Here is a 23112-nt window from a genome sequence, read left to right as displayed (position 1 = left end):
AAAAATATATATTTGTGATGAACAACAAAACTTTCCAAACAGTTGAAAGCTCTGGCTATGGCAGTGAAGAGGCTGTGTAATTGATTGTAATAGCTGGGGAACCATACCTTTAAGCTCAGTCATCCTAAAACTCAGTCCCACAGCATGGTTCACTTGCTCTGTTTGCCACGCAGAGTCCATTAGAGTGCAATATGATGCTCTCTGCTCTAAGCTAGTGGCGTCACTCGATCTTGGCCGGGGGAGGGGGATTTAAGTGGTCCAACAGTGTTAGTAGAATGGGGGGAGGTTAGTCTTTCCATTGTTTGTGCGTGTTTTATGTGAAATAGATGCTTCTTATTTGAATGATCCCAAACCAGGAAGTCTTTCCAGCGAGGAGTTTCCTATTGTAGCTCATCCACCTTGGCCTGCCTGACCTTTGCCATTTAATATCTGGGTCTACATCCAGCCGGACTCCTGCGTCATGTCTGCTCGGCGCTTGTGAAACGATACGACTAATGTACTCTGGGGAGTTATCTAAGAACACTAAACTCATTTCAGTTTCAACACCTAGACTTAAAAAGATGGAAGTCCTCTATGCCAGATTGCCTCCAATCAGAGTGTGTGTGTGTGTGTGTGTGTGCGTGTTTGCATGGCTAATAGCTACAGTTAAAATTAGCAAATCCCATTTAAACGGAAACAGATTTAAATATCATTACAGTGGTTCAATGGTATTTACGAAGTCTTTAATTTTCTATGTAGCAGGAATTGTTTTAGTTTTCTGACAGAATCATACTGTAAACAAACTATATTGTTAATTAAGAGCGAGAGATGTACTTTATTTTTAAATTATTTTTTAATTATGGGAAAGAAACTGAATACAATGTATGTGCCAGGGAACTAATTACAAAATGTAAGATGCTACAGAATTTACCCAAAGCCCCCCAGAATGCAGTAAAAGCTTTTGTTCATACGCTGAGGTAAAAGAACAAAGAAACAAATCTAACTCTACGAACAAAACAAAATTGAAAACAAATTGAGCACATTTTACTTTCTCCCTTTTCTCTCTCCTCCTCAAAAGCTTTCTCATTAAATATGTTTATTGTAATTGTATACATTCCTACTACCAATAACAGTGCACAATTTTGCAAACAAAAAATATAAATGAATAAATAAAACAATCTGCTTTAGTTACATTCCTTTATGTGGGCTGTAGGGCAGCACAGACATCACCCTTAGCACTCTTTTCTCAACCTATTATGTGAAAATAATCATGTGCGTGTCATTACAGAACCTTTTTAAAGCTTCTATTTAGAAACTTTCACATTTTTGGAAGTACCTGAAAGCCATACTTCATTTCTGAGACCGCCCTCTCCAAGCACAGCCTGAGTTTACAGTGTTTGTCAGAGAGGAGATTGACAGCTGCACTCACTTGCCACAGGTGTGTCCCCCAGGTGTCCATTCATTGGCAAAGAATGTGATGAAAAATATGTACGTCAAATACCAGTGAAGTTAGTTAACCCTGTACGTTTCAGTCCTGGTGTATCACTGGAGCCCCGTGCCGTAACACTGCATTGTGAAAAGAGTGAGCTGACCTACCTGAGGTAGCACTGTAGGGGCCTGGCCAGCCAACCGGTGCAGAGAGCTGACTTGAGGCACCTTGATGGGCATGGCTGTGATCGTCCCCAACATCTGTGAAGAGCAAAACCATCATCAGCATCACACCACATAGATACTCAAAACCCGAGACAAACACTCAAACAACATCTATGTTTAAATATAAACAAGTACCTTTTAGGCTCAGTTATCCTCAAAATTAAGAAATGAAACCAGGGTCATCATTTGTTTGTTTTACATTGTAAAGCATACACAGTGATAGTAGAGTGGAAAATCGTATCTCAAGGGCCCATTGGAATCTACTAAATCCCTCCCTCGTTCAATACATCATTCTTTCATTAATACTATCTGATATTTTTGATCATTATACCATGTTTATGAATCGACTGGTGAATAAAAGTGATTCATGCCTGCAGTTTACAGTCAGGCCAGTTTATATCAGACACCTTAGTCTTCAGGTGAGTGTCCCATAGGTCTCTGTCAAGTGATAGATACTAGGTTATTGGTAAAAACCCACACAACTAATGTGTTACCTAAACCAAACTATCACAGTTTGACTGACAGATGAGGAACAATGCTGGTAAAGTGACTTTTCTATACAAGCCTTTTTTTTTTTTCTCAATTTGATTACAAGAAATGTATTATTTTTTTTTAATCTATTGCCACTGATTAGTACCTCTGAAATAGCCCAGCTGTATTCCAGAAAATGAAATATTCCCCGACCATCTGCCCAACTTGTGAAGAATGGCTTGATATGAATTCAGTGCTTTTCTGAGCAGCAACATCCCTTTTTAAAGGTGTTATTTTTATCACTGGCAAAAGATACTGCTGTTCAGCTGGAAATCACTTTATACTTGGAGGACAGCTAGGTCTTCCAACTGGCAGCATACCTCAGTAGAAAAAAAATATTTGAATTAAATCTTTCTAAACTGTCTTGCTAAGAGAGAGTGTGCGCTGCTAAGATTGTGTGTGAACAAGAGAGGAATGAGACTATGAGCTTGTGTAAGAGAGATTATGAAAACACAATGCTGACAGAACAGTATGTGTACAATTTAGGTCACAAAACTGGATGTCACGAATGTGTGCAGATGGAGTACCATACTAGTTTTTTCCCCCTCTTCGTTTCCCTGCGGGGAGACCCCAGACAGAGGCAGAAGATGGAGAAATGCTCTCAATCAAGGAACGGTTTGATGCATTAATGCTGGATTCTCTACGTCTACTCTCAAAGCAGTGACCAGCAATGACAAAAGAAGATATCCCAAGATGTCAAACCAGTTCAATAATGTCCAAGAATCTTGAAGGTTTGATTCCACTGTATCACCTCAAGCGTTTGACCGCATTGGCTTTTATGAGGGGATGCAATACTGTCCACTAAAACAACAACTGCTACAGACATCTGAACCATGTCAAGAAAGACGTCATGTTTCTGTCTCAGAGCAGTTACAGTGCCTTAATCAATGGCAGGGAGTTCAGTGCGGTCATCTGTGATGATCCCTGCCCATACTATTACACCACTGTTAATGAACCATCTGTCCCGTCAGAGCAGTAATGTGGCAAACAGGATATGGTGAGAATAATATAACATGTTTCTTTATTCTGCAAACTTACACAATTACATCTAAATATACTTGCATTCAAATACTTATGTCAGTATTTAAGAATTTGTAAAATAAATAAGTTAATTTCAACCTCAACCTTAAACCTTATTCATACCAAGGTTTTAAAGATTTTAAAGAGGGAAAAGGCCATCATCATTTACCTATCTATCATTAGTCTGTAAGACAAATAAAACAAAAAAGTTAATACCAACAGTTCCTGGAGTTGTTTCTGCTTGATTTACATTTCCTTCAAGTGCTTATGTGTGAGAAAATGTGCATTCAAGAGTAAGTGCATGTAGTTAACATGATTAAATACATTTCACAATAAATAGTATAATTGTATTTGGCTCTCTAAGGATCGCTTTATTAAAAAAGTGTATATGGTAACTGTAAATATTTATGCATTTAGCTTTATTTATGATTCGTCCACAACAAAAGACTTCATTATGAATTCTAAATAAAAAGCAATAAAAGAGTCTTCAATACAGCAAGGGGCCATTAAGCATCTAAACATAAGAGAAAATGCATGTGTATGCAAACCCCTAGCTATAAAGTGAAGTATATATCTAGGTTTCAGGGGCCATATATACAGCACATTTAAGCTTAGCGCACCTTCATGATCCCATTGGATTTGTTTGGCTGTAGATTGACTCTCTACAGGGGTGTCTGAGTTACAAATTAAGAACACGCTGAATTAGCAATTGAATAACAGCAATGTAAGCTGTGTGTTGGTTCAGTGTCACTTGTAGTTGGAGGTACTGAAGCATGCACATGATAATACTGAATAGATGCTATCATCTCAAGGAGCTACAGTGAGGGAAAAAAGTATTTGATCCCCTGCTGATTTTGTACGTTTGCCCACTGACAAATAAATGATCAGTCTATAATTTGAATGGTAGGTGTATTTTAACAGTGAGAGACAGAATAACAACAAAAAAATCCAGAAAAACACATTTCAAAAAAGTTATAAATTGATTTGCATGTTAATGAGGGAAATAAGTATTTGGCCCCTTCGACTTAGTACTTGGTGGCAAAACCCTTGTTGGCAATCACAGAGGTCAGACGTTTCTTGTAGTTGGCCACCAGGTTTGCACACATCTCAGGAGGGATTTTGTCCCACTCCTCTTTGCAGATCCTCTCCAAATCATTAAGGTTTTGGGTCATTGTCATGCTGGAATACCCATCCACGACCCATTTTCAATGCCCTGGCTGAGGGAAGGAGGTTCTCACCCAAGATTTGACGGTACATGGCCCTGTCCATCGTCCCTTTGATGCGGTGCAGTTGTCCTGTCCCCTTAGCAGAAAAACACCCCCAAAGCATAATGTTTCCACCTCCATGTTTGACGGTGGGGATGGTGTTCTTGGGGTCATTCCTCCTCCTCCAAACACGGCGAGTTGAGTTGATGCCAAAGAGCTCGATTTTGGTCTCATCTGACCACAACACTTTCACCCAGTTCTCCTCTGAATCATTCAGATGTTCATTGGCAAACTTCAGACGGGCCTGTACATGTGCTTTCTTGAGCAGGGGGACCTTGCGGGCGCTGCAGGATTTCAGTCCTTCACGGCGTAGTGTGTTACCAATTGTTTTCTTGGTGACTATGGTCCCAGCTGCCTTGAGATCATTAACAAGATCCTCCCGTGTAGTTCTGGACTGATTCCTCATTGAAACTCCACGAGGTGAGATCTTGCATGGAGCCCCAGACCGAGGGAGACTGACAGTTATTTTGTGTTTCTTCCATTTGCGAATAATCGCACCAACTGTTGTCACCTTCTCACCAAGCTGCTTGGCGACGGTCTTGTAGCCCATTCCAGCCTTGTGTAGGTCTACAATCTTGTCCCTGACATCCTTGGACAGCTCTTTGGTCTTGGCCATGGTGGAGAGTTTGGAATCTGATTGATTGATTGCTTCTGTGGACAGGTGTCTTTTATACAGGTAACGAGCTGAGATTAGGAGCACTCCCTTTAAGAGAGTGCTCCTAATCTCAGCTCGTTACCTGTATAAAAGACACCTGGGAGACAGAAATCTTGCTGATTGATAGGGGATCAAATACTTATTTCCCTCATTCACATGCAAATCAATTTATAACTTTTTTGAAATGCGTTTTTGTGGATTTTTTTGTTGTTATTCTGTCTCACTGTTAAAACACACCTACCATTAAAATTATAGACTGATCATTTCTTTGACAGTAGGCAAACGTACAAAATCAGCAGGGGATCAAATACTTTTTTCCCTCACTGTACATGCGGGTGGCATGTTTTTGCCTTCCAGAAGTTAATGATATTGAGCTGACAGTGGGCAAAGAATAGGTTATCTGATGTACTGCAGCCTTGGATGTAGAAAGTATAAATGCTGGCAGTGCATGTAACACAAAACAAAACAACCTAACACACAGATTACATACTGTGTTGTAATATAATATATAATATTTGGTGTTTAGAAAAATGAATGGGACCTCATATTTCTCATGCCTACAGATAAGTTGAATAGAGAAAGCATGATACTTGTTGTAAGACACAAACTTAGTCCTTGGGGAAGGTTTTTGAGAACAAGCACCACAGATATTGTAAAAGTAGCCTGCTAACATTTCATATTTCATTAGCAATACAGGACACGGCAGCTGTAAAATAAAATGTAAAATGTAAGGTGTTTGATATGAAATACAGGGATTATCGTGCAACCTATTGGAAGGCACAGCAGTTGACCTTGCCAAGGTGAACCTGATTTCTCTGCTCGATGCGATAATAATATACAGCTATGCCCCTTTCCTGTAGATCACTGCTCTAAACTGACTCCCTGGGTTTCTCACTATGGGCGAAATGAGGAGACAGTTACAAGATGCTGCCTGTTCAGCAGCCTTTTACAGATGTTACATCACATAATAGAAAGAAGTATGTGCTAATGAAGATATACCAGTGGTTTAACAGCACAGCAAGCAGAAACTCTGTCCTTCACAAAGCACTGCATGGTAAATAAGGAGCTCCTTCAAACACTCAATATGATTTATTACTAATTGAAGTGACACCATTTTAAATACAGAGTACTATCTATATAAAAAGTATTATCCTTGTTAAATGGTGTATACATTACAAATGACCTGCTAAAAATAGCTAACAATGGTCACATTATGAAGTTACCTCTGTATTAAAGGGGGTCATTCATGTATTCTTCTAAGCTAAATGCCTTTATTAAAGAACAGTACAATTTATGATTTATATAATGTTTGTGAAGATTTCCAAGAGAATCTAATGTCCCACAATGTACTTCATCTGATTGTAATTGTATTTGTACAATTAAAGGCTTAGACTGAAAATATTGTAATGCATTGAAGTCCCAGGTACTGTGTAGGATTATTATTTTAATTACATATATATGACATAATTGTGATATTATCTAGTTGAGGCTTAATGTTCTGTATATAAACAGCTGTAGTCCAAAGTATTAACGATGGTAATAAAACTAATCTATTTATCACATATCTTATCAGAGTTTATTAACCACATTTAGTCAGGATAAATGTGTGAAGATTGAGTTAAGATAGATTTCTATGGAGTAGCAGTCAAATATTTACATTCCTTTTTTACATGCATTTTTATATAATTGTATTACAGGAATCTTAGAGGAGGGGGAGAGGAAAAAAAAAAAAGAAAACTTACTGCAGATAAAACAAAATCATAAAGCCTCATCCATAGCTTTTCACTAGGGGCATTGACATCATAATATTGACTTGCCAATAGAAAATACAACAATACAGAGGTTTCAGTAAATAGCCAATGTCAGATGGAGATATCCATAGAAGAAAAACACAAATATCCTAGAGAGACAAATGCAGTTGTTGTTTTGTGTGTTTGTATGGTTTGTTTCTTTAGCAATAATTATAGGCTTCATTCTTAAAAAAACAAACAAAAAAAACAGCATAAAAAAGAAAGGAAAGTTATATTCCTTATTCTGTAAACCTGATATCAATAAGAAGATTTCTGCCGTGTGTGTAAATCCGGGAGTCCCATTGTGCACCGGGAGGGAGAAAAAGGCCCGTTCCCATGGCAACCACAAAGATAAAATTCTTGCACTGAAAGGGCATTCATTTTAGTAATTGCTGCCTTTTTTAACCAAAGCACATTCATTTAGGTTCCTTGAATGCAACAAGCAACCTTGGGGTTGCTTTTTATAAATGCTCCTCGCAGCTGAATGCAACTGTAGAGCTCATGTTGACTGCAGCACTTTACTACCACCAATTGCAGCATTGAACTCCTGCTTTCCTAGCGCTCCGGTTTCCACAGAGAACACTGACTGCCAATTAGCACTCGCTCTTTAAGCCATTTCAATAGACGAGCCTGTTTGCACATTTGTTTCTTCTGGTTTTTGAAGCTGAAAATACCAGATTATTAAAAGCGTCCGTCAGTTACAAGCACCGAAGAAAGTGTATGTATACTGCAGCCCAACCCAGCTTTCATTCATCTTACTGCAGTTCCGGCAGATTCTTTAATTCTCTCAAGGGGAACTCAGTGTCCAATAATTACAACAACAAAAAAACAAAAAATACAGATAAAATACTAATTGTTCAAAGCCTACATGATTCATCTAAGTGAAGGAACATGCCATATTTCTGGAGAGACCAACATAAATAATAAGTAAAATGCCAAACCATACAGATTCAAATTCAGTTTGAGCTCAGCAAACTAGCTAGCTACTTAAAGACTAACAAGTAGTCTTTTCAATGCGTTTGAACTCTGTAAGAAGAATTCAGTATACAGTGCTAAGGTTTTGCATGCACCACTATGAAATGCAAGGATTTTCTCCATGCTTCCTACACTTGATCTGCTTTTGGCTTATTTTAGAGTAGATGAGAAAATATCTCCAAGATCTGCGTTGGACGATCATGGTGTCAGTCAATGCATGTTGAAAGAAGTACAATTAGTAGTACCTAGTACATTTCCTTTACTCAGTTATTATTTTTCCAGTTTCCAGCAGCAGTTTTCTTAATATGATGTCAGTTCTTACATCATCATTTCAGAATGAAAACAACAGAGCAATGTAATCCGTAAATAGCTAGGCCTACATGAACTCAGTGACTTTTTCCCCCATCTTCCTTTTATTCCACCACTGAATGGACTTCAGAGCTAGAGAGAGAAAGAAGTGGCGAGATGCACCATGTTCTCTATATTGTAGCATTTTCGCTGGCTAGCTGGATTCCTCAGCTACAGAAAACAACAACCGCCTGAGGTTAACCTTTGTCCATGGAAGCCCGCACAATTCCCCTAAATAACTGGCTCAGATCCCCAAACAATCTACTGCATCCCATCCCCCACAACCCTCCCCCCCACACACACACAGACAGACATACACAGAAATACTGCGGTCCCTTCTATTAACATACACTGTTCCGCAGGGTCCCAGATCGCTATTATACTATCTATATATAGAAAAGTACTTTAAGTACAATAAGAGCTCTTGAAAGTTGGTGTCCAGATGGTAAGTAAACTCCAGATTTTTTTTTCTTTTGTTGGGAGCTTCTTTTTACTCCTATTGACAACTAGGGGGGGAGGAGGCTGAAAAAAGTGGATGCAGCAAAAAGTACTTAATGTAATTAAAGTGCAACAGATGTAGCAGGTTGTGAAAATACAAACACAAACTAATATATTTCAAATTTATATAAATTAGATGTCATTAAGAAAGACAGGTAAACAAGTAAATCATTCACCCAGTTGCAAGATTTAAGTAATTAAACATTATACTTTAATAGCATTTCTTATCTAGCTTCAAACTACACTAAAACCATGCTAGTATAGTATAAACTGACTCTGCTTATTCAATTGGCTTTAGGCACATTCCTCACTATGGTCACAATCAAAGGGGAACTTTTGTGCTGCTGTTCATGATCACACAGCATAGCTTCTTCCATGTCTAACGAGAAGAAATCATGCAAATACCATTGGTACATGGCAGCAAATTCGACTGCATGTTACAGACTTGTATTGTTTGGTACAAAGCGGGTAATGGCTGCTTAGCTGGAATCCTGCACTGTTTGAGTTCTGATTAGGTTTGTGGTTATTTTTATTTTCAATCCAAAACAACATCACAGCCATGAACTGGGCATTCTGCTGGTCTTGCACGTATAGTATAGTATTCTTCTGGACAACAAAAATGTTTGGTTGCCGATGTTAATGTTGTTTTGTTATTTGTGTCCAGGGGATGCTTTTTCAAAAAGGTCTGTGTATTTTTAGTTTATTTCAATTCTGATTAATTTGTCATTAAAACGCAAAAATGCACTGTAAGAGCGCTGAACACAATATGTCCAGCTGCAACTGTTTTTAAGTTGGGAATACTGAATTAATCCGTCCGTTGTGCCTTTTCTTGCAGATATACAGACAGACAGATTAGAAGTTTTTAATTGGAGCGATCACCTGCTCTTTGGAGCCGACCGATCTTCATTATGTGTTCCACTTACATTTGTTTCCTCGGAAATGCTAATTAAAATACGTTCTTCAATAGAAACCCAGTCTCATTAGATCATCAAGCATCAGCAACAATTAAAATTGTCATTGTACTTATTTTACTTAAAGAATATGCAGAGCTTTAGTATTAATAAACCCAATTCCACTGAGGATTGTGGTGCCACACTCTTCTGATGTGTTAAGATAATGTGGCACAGAAGAGGAATCTTTCTAAGTAGCAGTCATATGGCCTACAGTTAGGGCAGTATTTAGGCCAAGCAAAGGTGCCAATTAATATCAGGAGTTAGCCAAAGGCCTGCACAAAGCACTTTCCAGTTTGAGCTAGCCCTTGTCTAACATGTTGAAGGTTAGCAGGCAAAACAGAGGTTTCAATCTTGTGTTTTGGTCTCCGTGTAACACTCAGCTTCTCCTTCTGCAAGGAGGTTCTGGGCTTCTTAATTAGTAAAAGGCCCTGAATGTGTGCCAAACTTCAAACTCCCTCTGAATCCAGACAAAAGGAATCCCGAAAGTAGCTGTCAGACCGTATCAAACATTTTACAGTTGGCGCTAAAATGTATCCTGTGAAATAAAGTCAAGACTGCTGAGCTAAGCCTCTGAAGTAATTCAAAAGGTATCTATGAAAAACAAACCACACTGAAAGGATGAGGCAGCCATGCTATTGGTAGGCATTACTTAAGAGCAAATTTGAGCAAAATATGTAATGTTCAATTTGCCTATCAATACATTTTATAGAGCTCTAGCTTATGTAGATTACTGCAGCATCCCATTCTCTGTGAAAGGATTACAGAAAATACATATTAAAAAAGCATAAACTAATGAAATTTTGCTATACAATGTGGAGCATTAGCCGAGCTGGTTTGTTATTACTATTCTATTTATTTTACATTAGCAATGTTTGGATGCAGAAGCTTTTAATGATTTACAACCAGTATGAATCTGCAAAAAGCACTAATGCAAGACTGAATGGCTTTTTAAAATGTTTCAAATGTATTTCAAGATAAAACCTGTAGTTCTTTAGTATTGCAGCTAGGGTTCTTTATCGGTTTCAAGTATGTACAAGAACAAAAATAATCTAAATGTACTTATCGTGTTCCACCTTTAAAAAACAAACTTTATTTTTCTTGCCCTTCAAATGTCATGCAAGAAGAGGAATGTATTTCCAGATAATGTGAAAAAAACAAACAGATATTGTACAGTGTGGTGTAATGTTTGTAAATGGTTGCAGTGTCTGTATAATTTAACTTGTGAAGAAAATATCAATATTTTGATCTATTATTTAGAAATATTCTTGATGCATTCTTTAGATCGCTGGTTGGAGAATTGACTGAGAATTGTGTGCTGTGCTTACAATCTTTAGCCTTAGCAAATTTAGACCAGTATTAACATTTCGTTTAATTGATGTATTGATTTTACTTGAATACTGCAGTTTATACATAATAGACCACTTTACCTCTTTATGTTATTATGAAAAATAAAAATAGAAGTTTGATAAAAACTACTTAATTGACCTACCCACAAATCACAGCTTACTTGTACCCCATCATCTATTTATTTACATTTAACAGAAAGTGGCTTCTGACAATTAATTACATTATTAAACCCGTGTGGAATTTGTGAATCTTACACTGTATTTAACCAAATTAATGGCAAATCCAAGCCATAAGAGTATGCTCTCCACATACAGAATAATACACTGTAGTGGCCTAGCAACTGAAAGACACTCAACAGGGGTAATCAATGCGTCTCATATACAGCCTTTCACCTTTGGAGCACCTATGGTTCCTATTGGATTTTGCCATTGTTCGTTTAAGAGCACAGGGTTTGACACAATGAAACGGGAGCGAAGGTGGAGGAGCTAAGGGTGGTTCAACCTAAGGGCCATTAAAAGCAGTCAAACCCATTCCAAAAGAATTGGTGATTTGATTTTCTTATTAAACTGAAAAAAGATTTTAGGCCTACTAAATAAAATTGTGAGAAGGTGTACTTATTAAAATAATATGTTTTTAACAGACTATTCACATTTCAGATCACAAACATTGCACTCTGTTCACTTTATTATGTTATGATGTCTTGTCTTGTGTTGTGTTTTGTTTTGTGTTTTCTTTTTTATTGAAATTGTTCCCATTAAGTAGGTTTGGGTGAGCCTCATTTTAGTTTTTAGGTAGTCAAAAGAAATGACAAGATTTCATTCAAAAATGATAATGCCTTGTTTGTGAAGCCATCCCACTACCAATTGCTCAAAATAATTAAATTCATGAGGTCAGAAAACTTTCCTTTAAGAAAACAAATACATATAGATTATTAGGATTCCGGTGTGTTCCTCTGACGTATCCTCTCACAGAGGCTAAATGCTTCCCTTGTCTTGAGGAGCTGACACCTGCACATGGGCCAGAGAGGGTGAGAAGGTCAATAAAATGCCAGACTGACCAGACCTTTCACCTCCTGGACCCCGATGACAACCAAAGCCAGCACCCCAGCGATATTTAAACATCCTGATGTAAATCTAATAGCTGCCAGTAGTCCCAAAAGGAGCCCTTCAAACACTGCAACCCCCCCAAGCCAAACTGCCCTAGCCACTAATAAAAGGATCCCCATGACAGCCACAATAGCATGGTGGGGGGAAGGAGGAGGGGTGGTCAAAAGTTGTCATGAAGTGACACCAAGCTTACAAAATGAGGATTCAGGGAGATATCTTCTCAGAGTGATTATTTTAAGAAGTCTAGTGTGTGAAGCTATATCTTTAATATTTCATCTTAAGAACAGTCTCTCGAATGACTGAAGCAATTAGGATGATCACCAAGAACATGATGTTTTGCCAAACAAGAAGTAAAGGTAAAACAAAACAATACAAAAATGAATAGTTTCTCTTGGTCTTGCCACATTGAGGAGATGAAGAATGAAACAAGTACAGTATAATTTATATGAACTTTTGGCCTTTACATTTAGCTGTTTAAAGCGAGGCAGATCATAGATCACATTTTTTTATGAGAACAGAATTGTACGGCTTTCTTAGAAATGCATTAAAGAGTGGAGAGCTGAAGGTCAGATTTAAACAAACAAAATGCAGTTTCCATGCGAAGGCTCTGCTCAGAGCCTCATTAGCTGAGGGGAAACCATGGAAGCTGTGTTATTTTTACATGAGTATTTCAGAACCTATTACTGGTAGAGAGAAATAGGAAGAAAAAAAATCCCGAACTGCATGTACCCACCTCCTCACAAACACACAGGGCTCTATTAGTATTCTTGGAAAGTATCTGTGTGACTAACATTAAATTTAGGTTTAGAGTCGTACAACCATGAATCATGACAGAAGTAAAGCAGAAATCTGCTTTTCCAAAACTGCCTTTCCATCTAAGTTACAGTGCCACCAAAGGGGAGTGCCACATCACAGCAAGGGGTTCAGCAAAACGTCTCCTGTCATTGTCAGGTCTCAGTTTGTTTGATTTCTGAGCAGGGGGGAGGGGGTGTTGCAGAAAGCCCCTGAATGGATTTCTATAGAATCCTATAGTAATATAGAAGCATCAGGAATACAGCCCTAGAAATATGTCTTTAGTGTCTCTGTGCACTTAAGATTACCATCTTGTGTCATTTTAGAACTGTACTTCAAATAAAATTAATACGAAGTTTCAAAATAGTGCATAACAATATATGCAACATGGATGTCAAGTTTAAGCATGCCTTCTATCTGTTTAGACATTGATTTGCCAACATCTATGTTTACACTTAATAACAATGTCAGTTTCTAAAGATAATTAATTTTGCAGCATTCTACTCCGGAATGTGACAGTTCAAGCAGAGAGCACATTGAATCTTTTACATATTCTGTATTATACTTCCAGGATGTATACTAAATAGTAATGTTGATGGCCAAGAATGTTTTTTTTTTGGATCGGCAAGCACAACACAAGGCAAGAGAGCAGCATAAAATCTCTTTCACGCAGGTTGACAAGACCACACAACAGATGGGAGAAACAACCTTGGCTATTGTTTAAAATGTATAAAGACGTCTTTGGAATCTGGCAGAATACCCATAAAGAAACAGAATTCAGAAGGCATTTGTTTTGAATGTAACATGATTTAAAAAGATACCTTCATCAGCTTTCAAGTTACAGTTCAATACACTGACTATATTTGATCTTTACTGTCAATGCAAATAATTAACACGGATGTGCATAAAACATAAAACTTTGTCCATGGAAAATGTAGGTTCTCTGAATGAAAAGTGACCCTATGACTAAAGTAGAAACTACTGCACAACACTACCATCATTAAAATGCTATCTGCCATTGCAGTTAAGAGTATTTTACACCACAGGAAATACTATAATTTTATTCATGAAAGTATTTTCTGGATTGTAATAATTATTGGTTCATAATTCCTGATTTAATGACTTTTGTACATAAACATGTGCTGTGGCCAGATTTGGGGTAAGAGTCAAACAAGAGTCAAAAAGCAATACTATAAAATAAAATGATTAAATTATTATTTGTCATATCCTTAACAAGTAACCGAAAATACAGATGCATTATTTTGCCTAACATATATTCTGAATTCCCACTCATGTAGTTACCTGAAAATACAATTCCATTGAATGTGCGTCAAAACACGAGTGAACGGGCTCACTGACAAACGCACAGAAACACAAAGGGCAAGCTCCTGCAAAACCAATTTATCCAGTGAGCTGCGCTTTCCCCCTCCCCTCTACGAATACAGTTAAGTTATAGCAGCGTAGATATCTGCGCACTGTCCAAAATGTGTTTTCTTTTTCTCTCTTACTCTCTAACAATCCATTCAACAGTTCATAATACCCTCACGGTTTTCCATTTCTTTATCATTCCACAAACGAGCCAGCTGGATGGAGCCGTTCAATCGCGAACCACCCCAGCCCTTTAGGAGTTCACCCACCGACAATAAAACAATAAAAACAGTAAAACAATAAAGTTGCTTGACCCTATTCTGACTTGGCTTGACAATGATGGGTGGAGAAGGAAAGAAGCAAAAAACCTCTCTGAAGGGTCGCTGCTCGCGGGGATTGTAAACAGGCAGGCACCCTAAGCTCAGTGAGTTACAGGCTGATAAAACACTGAACAGGCACTTTATTCCATTCCCGCGGTAATGGCATCAAATGGAGTTTACTGTTGAGGCTTATGAGGCATGTCAGCTGGAGTTGGAGGGCAGGGTTTCCAAGAGAGCAAGAGCGAAATAAAAAGGGTCATAATTCGGGTTTCATAAAATCAAACGTGGTCACTGGAAAGATGCACTGGCTCCAATGTGATCAAGGAACACTGCATAGATTGCAGCGTTTGGGATTTGAGAGAGCAGTCCAAGACCAGACTCATCTAATTACCGCTGCTTTACATCTTGGGCATCGGGGCCATGGGTGACTACGTGTGCGTGAGAAAGCTGGACACCCCCAAAAATGTCCAGATTAAAAACTGTGGGGCAAAATCGAGACGCACGTGAAACTCTGCCATGGCCAAGCTTGATGGCTAAATAAATGAGAAGTGGGAGTCATTCCCAGCAGTTTCACTGATATGCCTGACTGACAATTACATTAAAATGGCACGCTAAAGATTCACAGAATGCTGCAGGTTGTGATATAATGGCCTTCCACATTTCCTCGAAACATTATATGTTTGAATTACAAGGCCGGGCGAATGTCTGAAATGTCTCACTGAAAATAGAAAGGCGCGTTTCCTTTCTGATGATTTCCTAATATTTCTGAACAGCCACTAGAGGAAAGACTATTATGTAAAATAAGGCACTCACAAATATGTTTTGGTGGGGGGGAAGGTCTTGGCAAAAATAAATAAAATGCGCCTAATAGACTTATCCTCATAACTGCTGTAACGTGTTTAATTCTGCATCTTTTTCCAAGTAGAAATCAACCATAAAAAGTAGGATTGTGTGGGAATTTTCTTGCTATGTATCGTCATCTTGTAATGCTTTTAACAATGTCAAAGTGGTAAATGAATCATTGGTTAATCTTCACAGTATTCAACACTTCAAAATAGAAATAGATAAAGAAAAATTCCTATTTTGTACATGGTCAGGGGAATACAATGTTAGCATCATGCATTTTAGAGGTGGAAGGAAATCCTCTCTTTTGGCCACAAATTCTCTCTTTTGGCTCTAATACTCAATCTACTATTAAAACTTCAAACAGAAACCAGATTTCAGTATTGTTTAAAATAGCTCTGTCATTTATTTTAGAATCTGTCTCCCCACTTCCCTAGTACAATTATCATAGCTCGGTAATTGTAAATTATTTGAGTATATAATCTTCAAAAGACTTCAAAAGAAAACTAATGATATACAAATGTGTAAATAAATCTCTGCAAATCCTACTTCACAGCGGAGCAAGTAATAAATAATCTTGTGCAGGTTTGTTCTCACCCTTAATTCATTTTGAAGTACAGAGCAAAAGTTTGTTTGAATGGTCAGCTCTTCAAATAGATACATATGCACCGTAATGCTTGGGGAAGAAACACCAATCATCATGATTATCTTACAGATCACAACATTTCACTGAGGTTAAAGTCAGGCAGTACATCAATTTCCACACCTGTTGCTCTTATTTCTTGTATTTTAAATTTAATCTAATTTAATTTAGTCTTTTTGAGGTGATCAAAAAAAACTTCACAAGTTGCCTTCCTGAGGACACTGGGATCAGACTGTAACTCCCCTCCAACATAGGACCTTCTAGCATTTCTTTTCCATTTACTTCAATATAGACTGCACCTCCCGAATCACATCGCAGCCCATAATTGATGATATTTCTAGTGCCCCTGGATCACAACCTCAACATATGTATCAGGCTGGGACGCAAAGTCATGACCGCTAAGTCAAAACAGTGCAGGACAATAGAAACTGTAGTTTTATTTGCATTTTATGTACCCTAAAGCTGCAGAACATACAATTCAGTATGTACAGTTATTTACAACAGCTTTTGACTGTTAATGATTTGGTGCAGCTAGCTGACTTCAAAACCACTCAGAAACTCAGACAGGAACATGTAGCAATGCATCCGACCGTCTCATTTCCGCAAGACTGATGCGCCAGGAAACTTTATATTAGGTGTGATGGGCTCACTTAGGAACTGGATGTAAAACACGTTTTGTTTCTGTACTGTGAGAAACTGTCCGTTTTAAATTGTACAGATGCAGGTAAACTTCCCAACTCCCAGGAAGATTTTTAGTCGCTATAAAATGCGCTCCATTATTTCTGCATGTGAAGTAAAAGCTCTGCAGTATCTCTGCGGAGCGGTCGGAAATACATACAATTTGTAAAGAGAACGTTTCATAAAACAATTTGATGTTACACTCTTTTTCTGGCACTCTTAGCGTTTGTATGTAGGAAAACTTCAATTACCCCGGTGTGTATTTCAAGTCAGCACTTTCCATCGGAGTTTGCTTCATGGAAGGTGCTTGGCCATATCTGTTTTCCATTTGGCTGTAATGGTAACCTAAGTATGATATAGTTCGACAGGATGGTGCCTTACATGGACTTTACTAATGGCATTTCCATATTTAGAATGAATTTCCTTCATATGTTCTTGTGTGTGTGTATGTGGGGGTGGGGGTGGGGGTTGTATTATGATTATAATTATCCTGTAAATACTAAATCCCAAATGAAGTAGGCAATGCAGGGCTCAGGAGTAGCAGTGCCGGCTGTCTACCTGTGAGTTTGGTAGCTCCGTGACTCTCCTTCCTGTGGAGTTCAGGCTGCTCCCCACCACTTTGTTTGCCGTTTGTAGGTTGATTGGGGCTGTCTGCAGTGGCTCAGTACTTGCTGCCTTTTGTCCGTTAATGTGTGCAGTAACCATGGAAACAGGATTCTTTGCCGGCACCACTGAAATTGCTATGCTCTGGTTGGGTGGCTTGATGAGAGAGATGGGTTTGGTGTTCCCAACAGGACAACTTCTTACCGCCAGCTTCTGTGAAAGAAGAAATACAAAAAATAAAACACACAAAACAAAACATGGCAAGGTTAAAAAAGAAGGCCTCGTTTCAATTCCCCTGTGCCCGGCGTACGCTCACACGACGCAGCACCGCGCGCAGTATTTTACACCCTGCTAAGGAGGGGTCAGATCGGCTCATTCGGCACACTTCAAAGATCCCCAGCAGTGCTCCTCGTGCATTTTACACCACTTCTCATTACAGTACACGGATGGTTCAAGGACTCGTGTGCATCGCAATTAGTCTTCCCTTATTACTGCCCGAGCCGGAGCCGTGAACAGAACGCCAGGCTCTGGAGAGTGGGACGACAAGGGCTGCCCTCAATAGGAGTCTCTTCAGTCATGTTTGTGGTTCAGACGAGCACTATTTTCCCCACATTTAAAAGCTGAGCACAAAAACACATCCTTGCCCAGAGTGAAGTGGACTTTTTTCACATCAGAAGTTGTTTGAAATGGGTTTGTACAGATGAGGAAAGCAGATTCTCTAGCAATTGAATATGTATTTTTATACTAAGCTTGACGGCAGCCTGGAGGAGAGAGCCTGTGAAATCTTGCACTCTTATCAGAGCAATCCAGAGATCCAGGGCTTTTAAAAACTGATGAACTCTTAACAACACTTCAGAAAACGCTCGTGTAAATTACAGATCATTTCTGTTGTTTACAGATCAGCCTCTTTGATGTTATTGTCAGTTACACGTCTTCGGTTTTCATCAGGGGTGAAAATTAATCCTCCACGCTGACGTTTTATTGCTCATGTTTTTACCGCTGATGTTCTTGTTTTTGTTTTTTCGCTCGTTGGTGTTGTTCTGCACACCAAAACAAAGCACTCTTGTATCCTAACCTGCCTACTTCTCCAAACACAGAGAGAGGCTTATTATAGCTGTTCTTTGAAACAGGCCTCGGCGCTGGCTCAATTTGACTGCTGCAGCGCCCCACAGGCAAGAGACTGCCTTCAATAAGTATGCCAGTCACACACGTGCCTGCTCTTTGAAGAAAATGTATTTCGAAGCTGTGATAAGTACAGCTTGTTGGCGCACAGTTTGGACTCATAAAATACAAAGCTTGGTTAAAAAAAAAGATAGGAAAAAAAAAAAATCAACGCTAAATATTTTATGGATTACTCTGCTACTACAGCTTTTTTTTCCCTTTTTTCTCCTGCCTTCCTTAATTTGCCGGACAGTTTCCTTTCAATTGTGGAAGGCGAGGGGCTGTGTTTAACATTTAGACAATGTGTATTGATGACAGGGCTTTTTTCTTCCACTCTCTTTGAGAATATGCGTCTTAACACGTGTGACACAGCCTGAACGAGAGAGAGTGCTTTCAAAGTTCACCATTGACCGTCCATTCATTGCTTAAGCTTGAAGCCATTAACGTCACACAACCGAGAGACAAACCGAGCTGAATAAAAATGGGGACCCTGCTCTCTCTCAGTTTCCCTATCTTAGAAATCTAAACGTCCCCTCTATTGAGAAGGCAATATCTCTGGAAAGAAGCTTAAAAAGAAACACAGGCGTGTCTCGCATTTTCGAGCTGCTGTTAAAGAAAACACTGAATCCATGGCAAAGATTCCATCTAATTAATTAAATAACAATGGTATTGTCTAAGACAAGGGAGAAGAAAACCCTTACAGGGAAATAATAGGCAATCGGTAAAACCTTTTACAATTTGGTAAACTAGCTATCACCGAGGCAGAACACAGAGGCGATGCCAGCAACAATATTAATCATAAAGGAGCAACAAAAATGGAGGGGGTAGGGAGGTTAGTTTGAGATTAATTTAGAAGCTGCTGCCTGAGACGCTGCATATTTAATCAGGAGAGAAGCCTTCAACTGAGGGCTGTTTTTTTGTGTTTGGGGAGGGTGTCTGCGCACTCTAATGTGGAACAAATAAAAGGGATTACAGTAAGCGTGGGTGTGTGTGTAATGGGAGGGGGGGTCTCCCTAGGAACTAAAATCTTGTTTTGTGTTCAAATCTGTACTAATCAGCAGGCACCCCTCACTCCCTTTGATCGTGTTAAACAAGCCCAGAAATGTAAAACATACATGCTCACCCAAACCTACTGATAAACACTACAAAAATAATAATAGTTGGGGAAAAATAGGAACTTTTAGTGCTCTAAATGTGTATAAAATTTTCATTGTTTTCTCTCATTCTCACAGATGAAGAATAAGTTCTGTTAAACTTTATCAATTAGTTTACTGCAATTAAAGTAGTCAATTAGAAGATTATATAACTAGCACCAATAAAATAGCAACTATATACACACAACATATAATTGATTTTGTGTGCGTGTGTAATTCCTGTAGTATATTTTCTTTAGCATTTGTATATTTTTCTGATACAATTTATTGAAACTACTCAAAATCACAAAAAAATATATTTAAATACATCTCTGCTTTTTTGATTGTAGTCCCTTAGTACTGCTAACAATAACCTATCACACAAAATTATACCTCAGAGTATACTGGCCACTTTGATTTAAATAAATGAAGAAACCAATGGAAATCTTTTACTGGAGTATTTTTCTTGGTGAATGGCTTTAACACATTTACTAATAATATAATAGAGAAGAAGGATGTTGTTTCAGGTTTTGAGAAAACCCAGAGGCAGATCACAGCTGAATCGGTGAATCACTAAGAAAATAATGTGAATGAAAATAGATTTTAATACAGGAAAGCTGTATTTTCACACATGCCTGCAGGAATAACTCTTACTGTAATCTATGAAGTAATTAATAGAAACATTTTTATTTTTTTTTAAGTTTCATTTATAATTCTAGCTTCATTGTCTTGCCAAACAGTAAGACAATACAAGAACTAAAGTGTCTTATGAAAGGGCCATAATCAATGAACGTGAGAATACAGTCTTTGTGGATTGTGGGACTGAAGAAAAAATAAAAACATGCCAAAATGAAGGAGAACGACTTTCACTTTCTTATGAATAGAAACTTGCTCTGTTTTTTCATCATACAATGCATTTCATCTCCCATTGTTTCCAGGGATCAATGTAAGCCACTCGCTTCAGGATCACCAGAGAGCATCTGGCCCTTCATAACTGTTTGTTCAATAACAGGTTGCATCCTATTGTATAAAAGGTCACTCATTAACATTTCCAACACAAAATGGCAAATAGAAAGAGTTTAATGTGGAGCAGAAGCATGGTAAAGCACACCCAGGATTTTAGGGAAAGTGACTATTCTCAAAATAGCCACATGTAGTTTATCAGAGTACATGTTGTTGCAGGAAGGGATCCTGGACTCAAGAGTCGAAAATGCCATGTCAAGTGTAGTGTGTTATACACAACATAAATAATTCACCGCCATAGATTAACACTACAGCACTGTGATTACAGGCTGGCTGCCAATTCAGGTTGTCTTCTTGATCAAGAAATCACAGAACAACTTCTAAAGGCAGATATAACTACAGAATCCCACAGAAATGGACCAAGGCCATAGTTTTGCAATTTGAGGTAATTATATTTATAAACAAAGCTGGTGTGCCAAATGTGATGTGAATTCAAATGTGATGTATTCAGGCCACCTACTACTTAGATATAGAGCAGGATATGGTAAAATTGTGTGTGAATTAGTTGAAAAAAATGTTTTTGTATTGGGGAATAGAAAAAGTGTTCGAGAGAGCTCTTTAAAGCATCAATCTTTTTAGTTTTTATAGACGCATTAAATCAGTCATCAAAGGACTATTACGGAAATCTACTCCTAACCACAGCTGCATCAAAACCTTAGTATGACCCTGAATGATAAGAGGCTCACAGTAATGTAACATTCTATTCATATATGTATGAAACTACCAGAAAGCTAATAAGATAATTGAAAAGGAGAAATTAATAAATATCTCATTATTCCGTTGAATGATTATTCTGCTACGCTGTCCCAAGCATTGTCCTGGAAATAAAATCTCTAATTCCAGGAAGCCCTCTGGATTTTCCTGAAGTTGACGACCCTATATACAGTCCATAACCGCAAACATGATATCATCCGATCTGTAATAAATTCCTTCCAGAAGCTAAAATAATTTCCACCTTCTTTCTCGCGTAGCTTATCGTGACTTAATTCGATGATTCCATGGAGACAAACGAAGGCCGTTCACAAGTTGCCGAAACCCCCGAGCTGTGCGACGGCACTCCAATCAGCAAACACGCGGCATGCAGGTGTTGTTATGGTGATAAGTTGAAACAACTGCAGCAGAGGGACAACGTCTCCGCTTTATGCGCAAAAAAAATCATGGTTTAAAGATTGCCAATTCCTGTCAACCCTGTTATTTTGGATCACTTTATAGCAGTGCTGATGACAAGTGGAAAACAGAAGCACAATTTAAGGACATCTTTTCAAGCCCTATGCTTCATGCCCAAACTATTAAATGGACCTTCCACAGTCCTGTACCATTCACAAGAGTCCTCTCAGGAGGGACTAAAGCTATATAATTTCCATACTCTTGTTGGATCTGCAACCAGCCCTTCTCTTTTTTTATTATGAATTTAGATTGTCCAGTTCCATTTTAACCCCCATTTGAAGTTACTAATTATTGGATGCGCAATTTTTCACACCATAAGCCCACAATGCCATGTGCCTATCTATCACAACAATCAGAGGGTTTGATAGAACACCTTAACACCCCGAACCTGCAGCCCCTGAGACCATATACCGTGTCAATTTAGAATCCATGTTCCTTTATTCAAAGAGATTCAACAGGAAGGCAGAAGAAGGGATATTGCAATATTTATCCAGTATTATCAAATATAAATATGGGCATTATATGGCCCTGGGCATTGAAAGCTTTTAATTCGTTTCTGGTCTTCTTCTCGGGCATTGTGCACCTGTAGAATGCATATAGCATCAAGTGTGAGATGAGTTATAATTTGTAATGTAACAAAAAGGCCATTTTCAATTCTGAATAGTAATAGTAAAAAGTTAATTGGATAACAGTCAGGTGAATGTATAATTATGCAAAAACATGGATCATTTCAACGTTATTAATGCTATTTGTGTTGAGGAAAGGGCAGGAGGCTGGTTGAAACGGAAAGCAGCAGCGCTAGTGGATGAAATGCAGTCCTATGCAGCGCTGCTGGCCAGATGATACAGCATGTTAATTAAGAAATCTGTACTCCTGGGAAGCTGTACGCTGGCATTACTCATGGTGTGCAAGTTCCTATCCACTGAAATGGATAAAAGTACAGAAAATGTGTTGGCTGCAAGTCTTGTTACTTATTTAATAATGTTCAAGTATGCATCACAGACACGTAGGTGGGAACGTGCTGATAGCCTCAAAGAAGTTCAATATGCTTAATGCTAACAGCGGGTTTCAGTTAAATGTGTAGGGTGAGAAAGAGAGAGCATGTCTGAAAGGTACACCAGACCTGATGTGAGATACCACCTGAGATATACTTGGTGTTATTGCTGTGGCTTTTAAATGACCATTGTGTTCTGGGTAACTCTTATTGATCTCTTGTGGATGTTTACTCAGAATGCCAAGGTAAGCTTCCATACAGCTTCAG

At 38.4% G+C, this 23112-nt stretch overlaps 1 protein-coding gene across 2 annotated transcripts in view; it reads right to left on the bottom strand.

Moving 5' to 3' along the window:
* The window catches only part of phf21b (PHD finger protein 21B), an 83162-nt gene that overhangs the window by 13167 nt on the left and 46883 nt on the right, over positions 1-23112 (bottom strand). For both annotated transcript variants that reach the window (XM_066724230.1, XM_066724231.1), the window contains 2 exons: positions 17323-17580; positions 1576-1668 (listed from right to left, as the gene is read on the bottom strand). In XM_066724230.1, the coding sequence (XP_066580327.1) occupies positions 1576-1668; positions 17323-17580 (351 nt within the window). The remainder of the gene's footprint in view (positions 1-1575; positions 1669-17322; positions 17581-23112) is intronic.

The sequence above is a fragment of the Amia ocellicauda genome, chromosome 15, assembly GCF_036373705.1.
Source record: "Amia ocellicauda isolate fAmiCal2 chromosome 15, fAmiCal2.hap1, whole genome shotgun sequence".
NCBI classification, from domain to species: domain Eukaryota; kingdom Metazoa; phylum Chordata; class Actinopteri; order Amiiformes; family Amiidae; genus Amia; species Amia ocellicauda.
The sequence above is the reverse complement of the archived record's forward strand: the minus strand, read 5'-3'. Positions and strand labels throughout refer to the sequence as shown.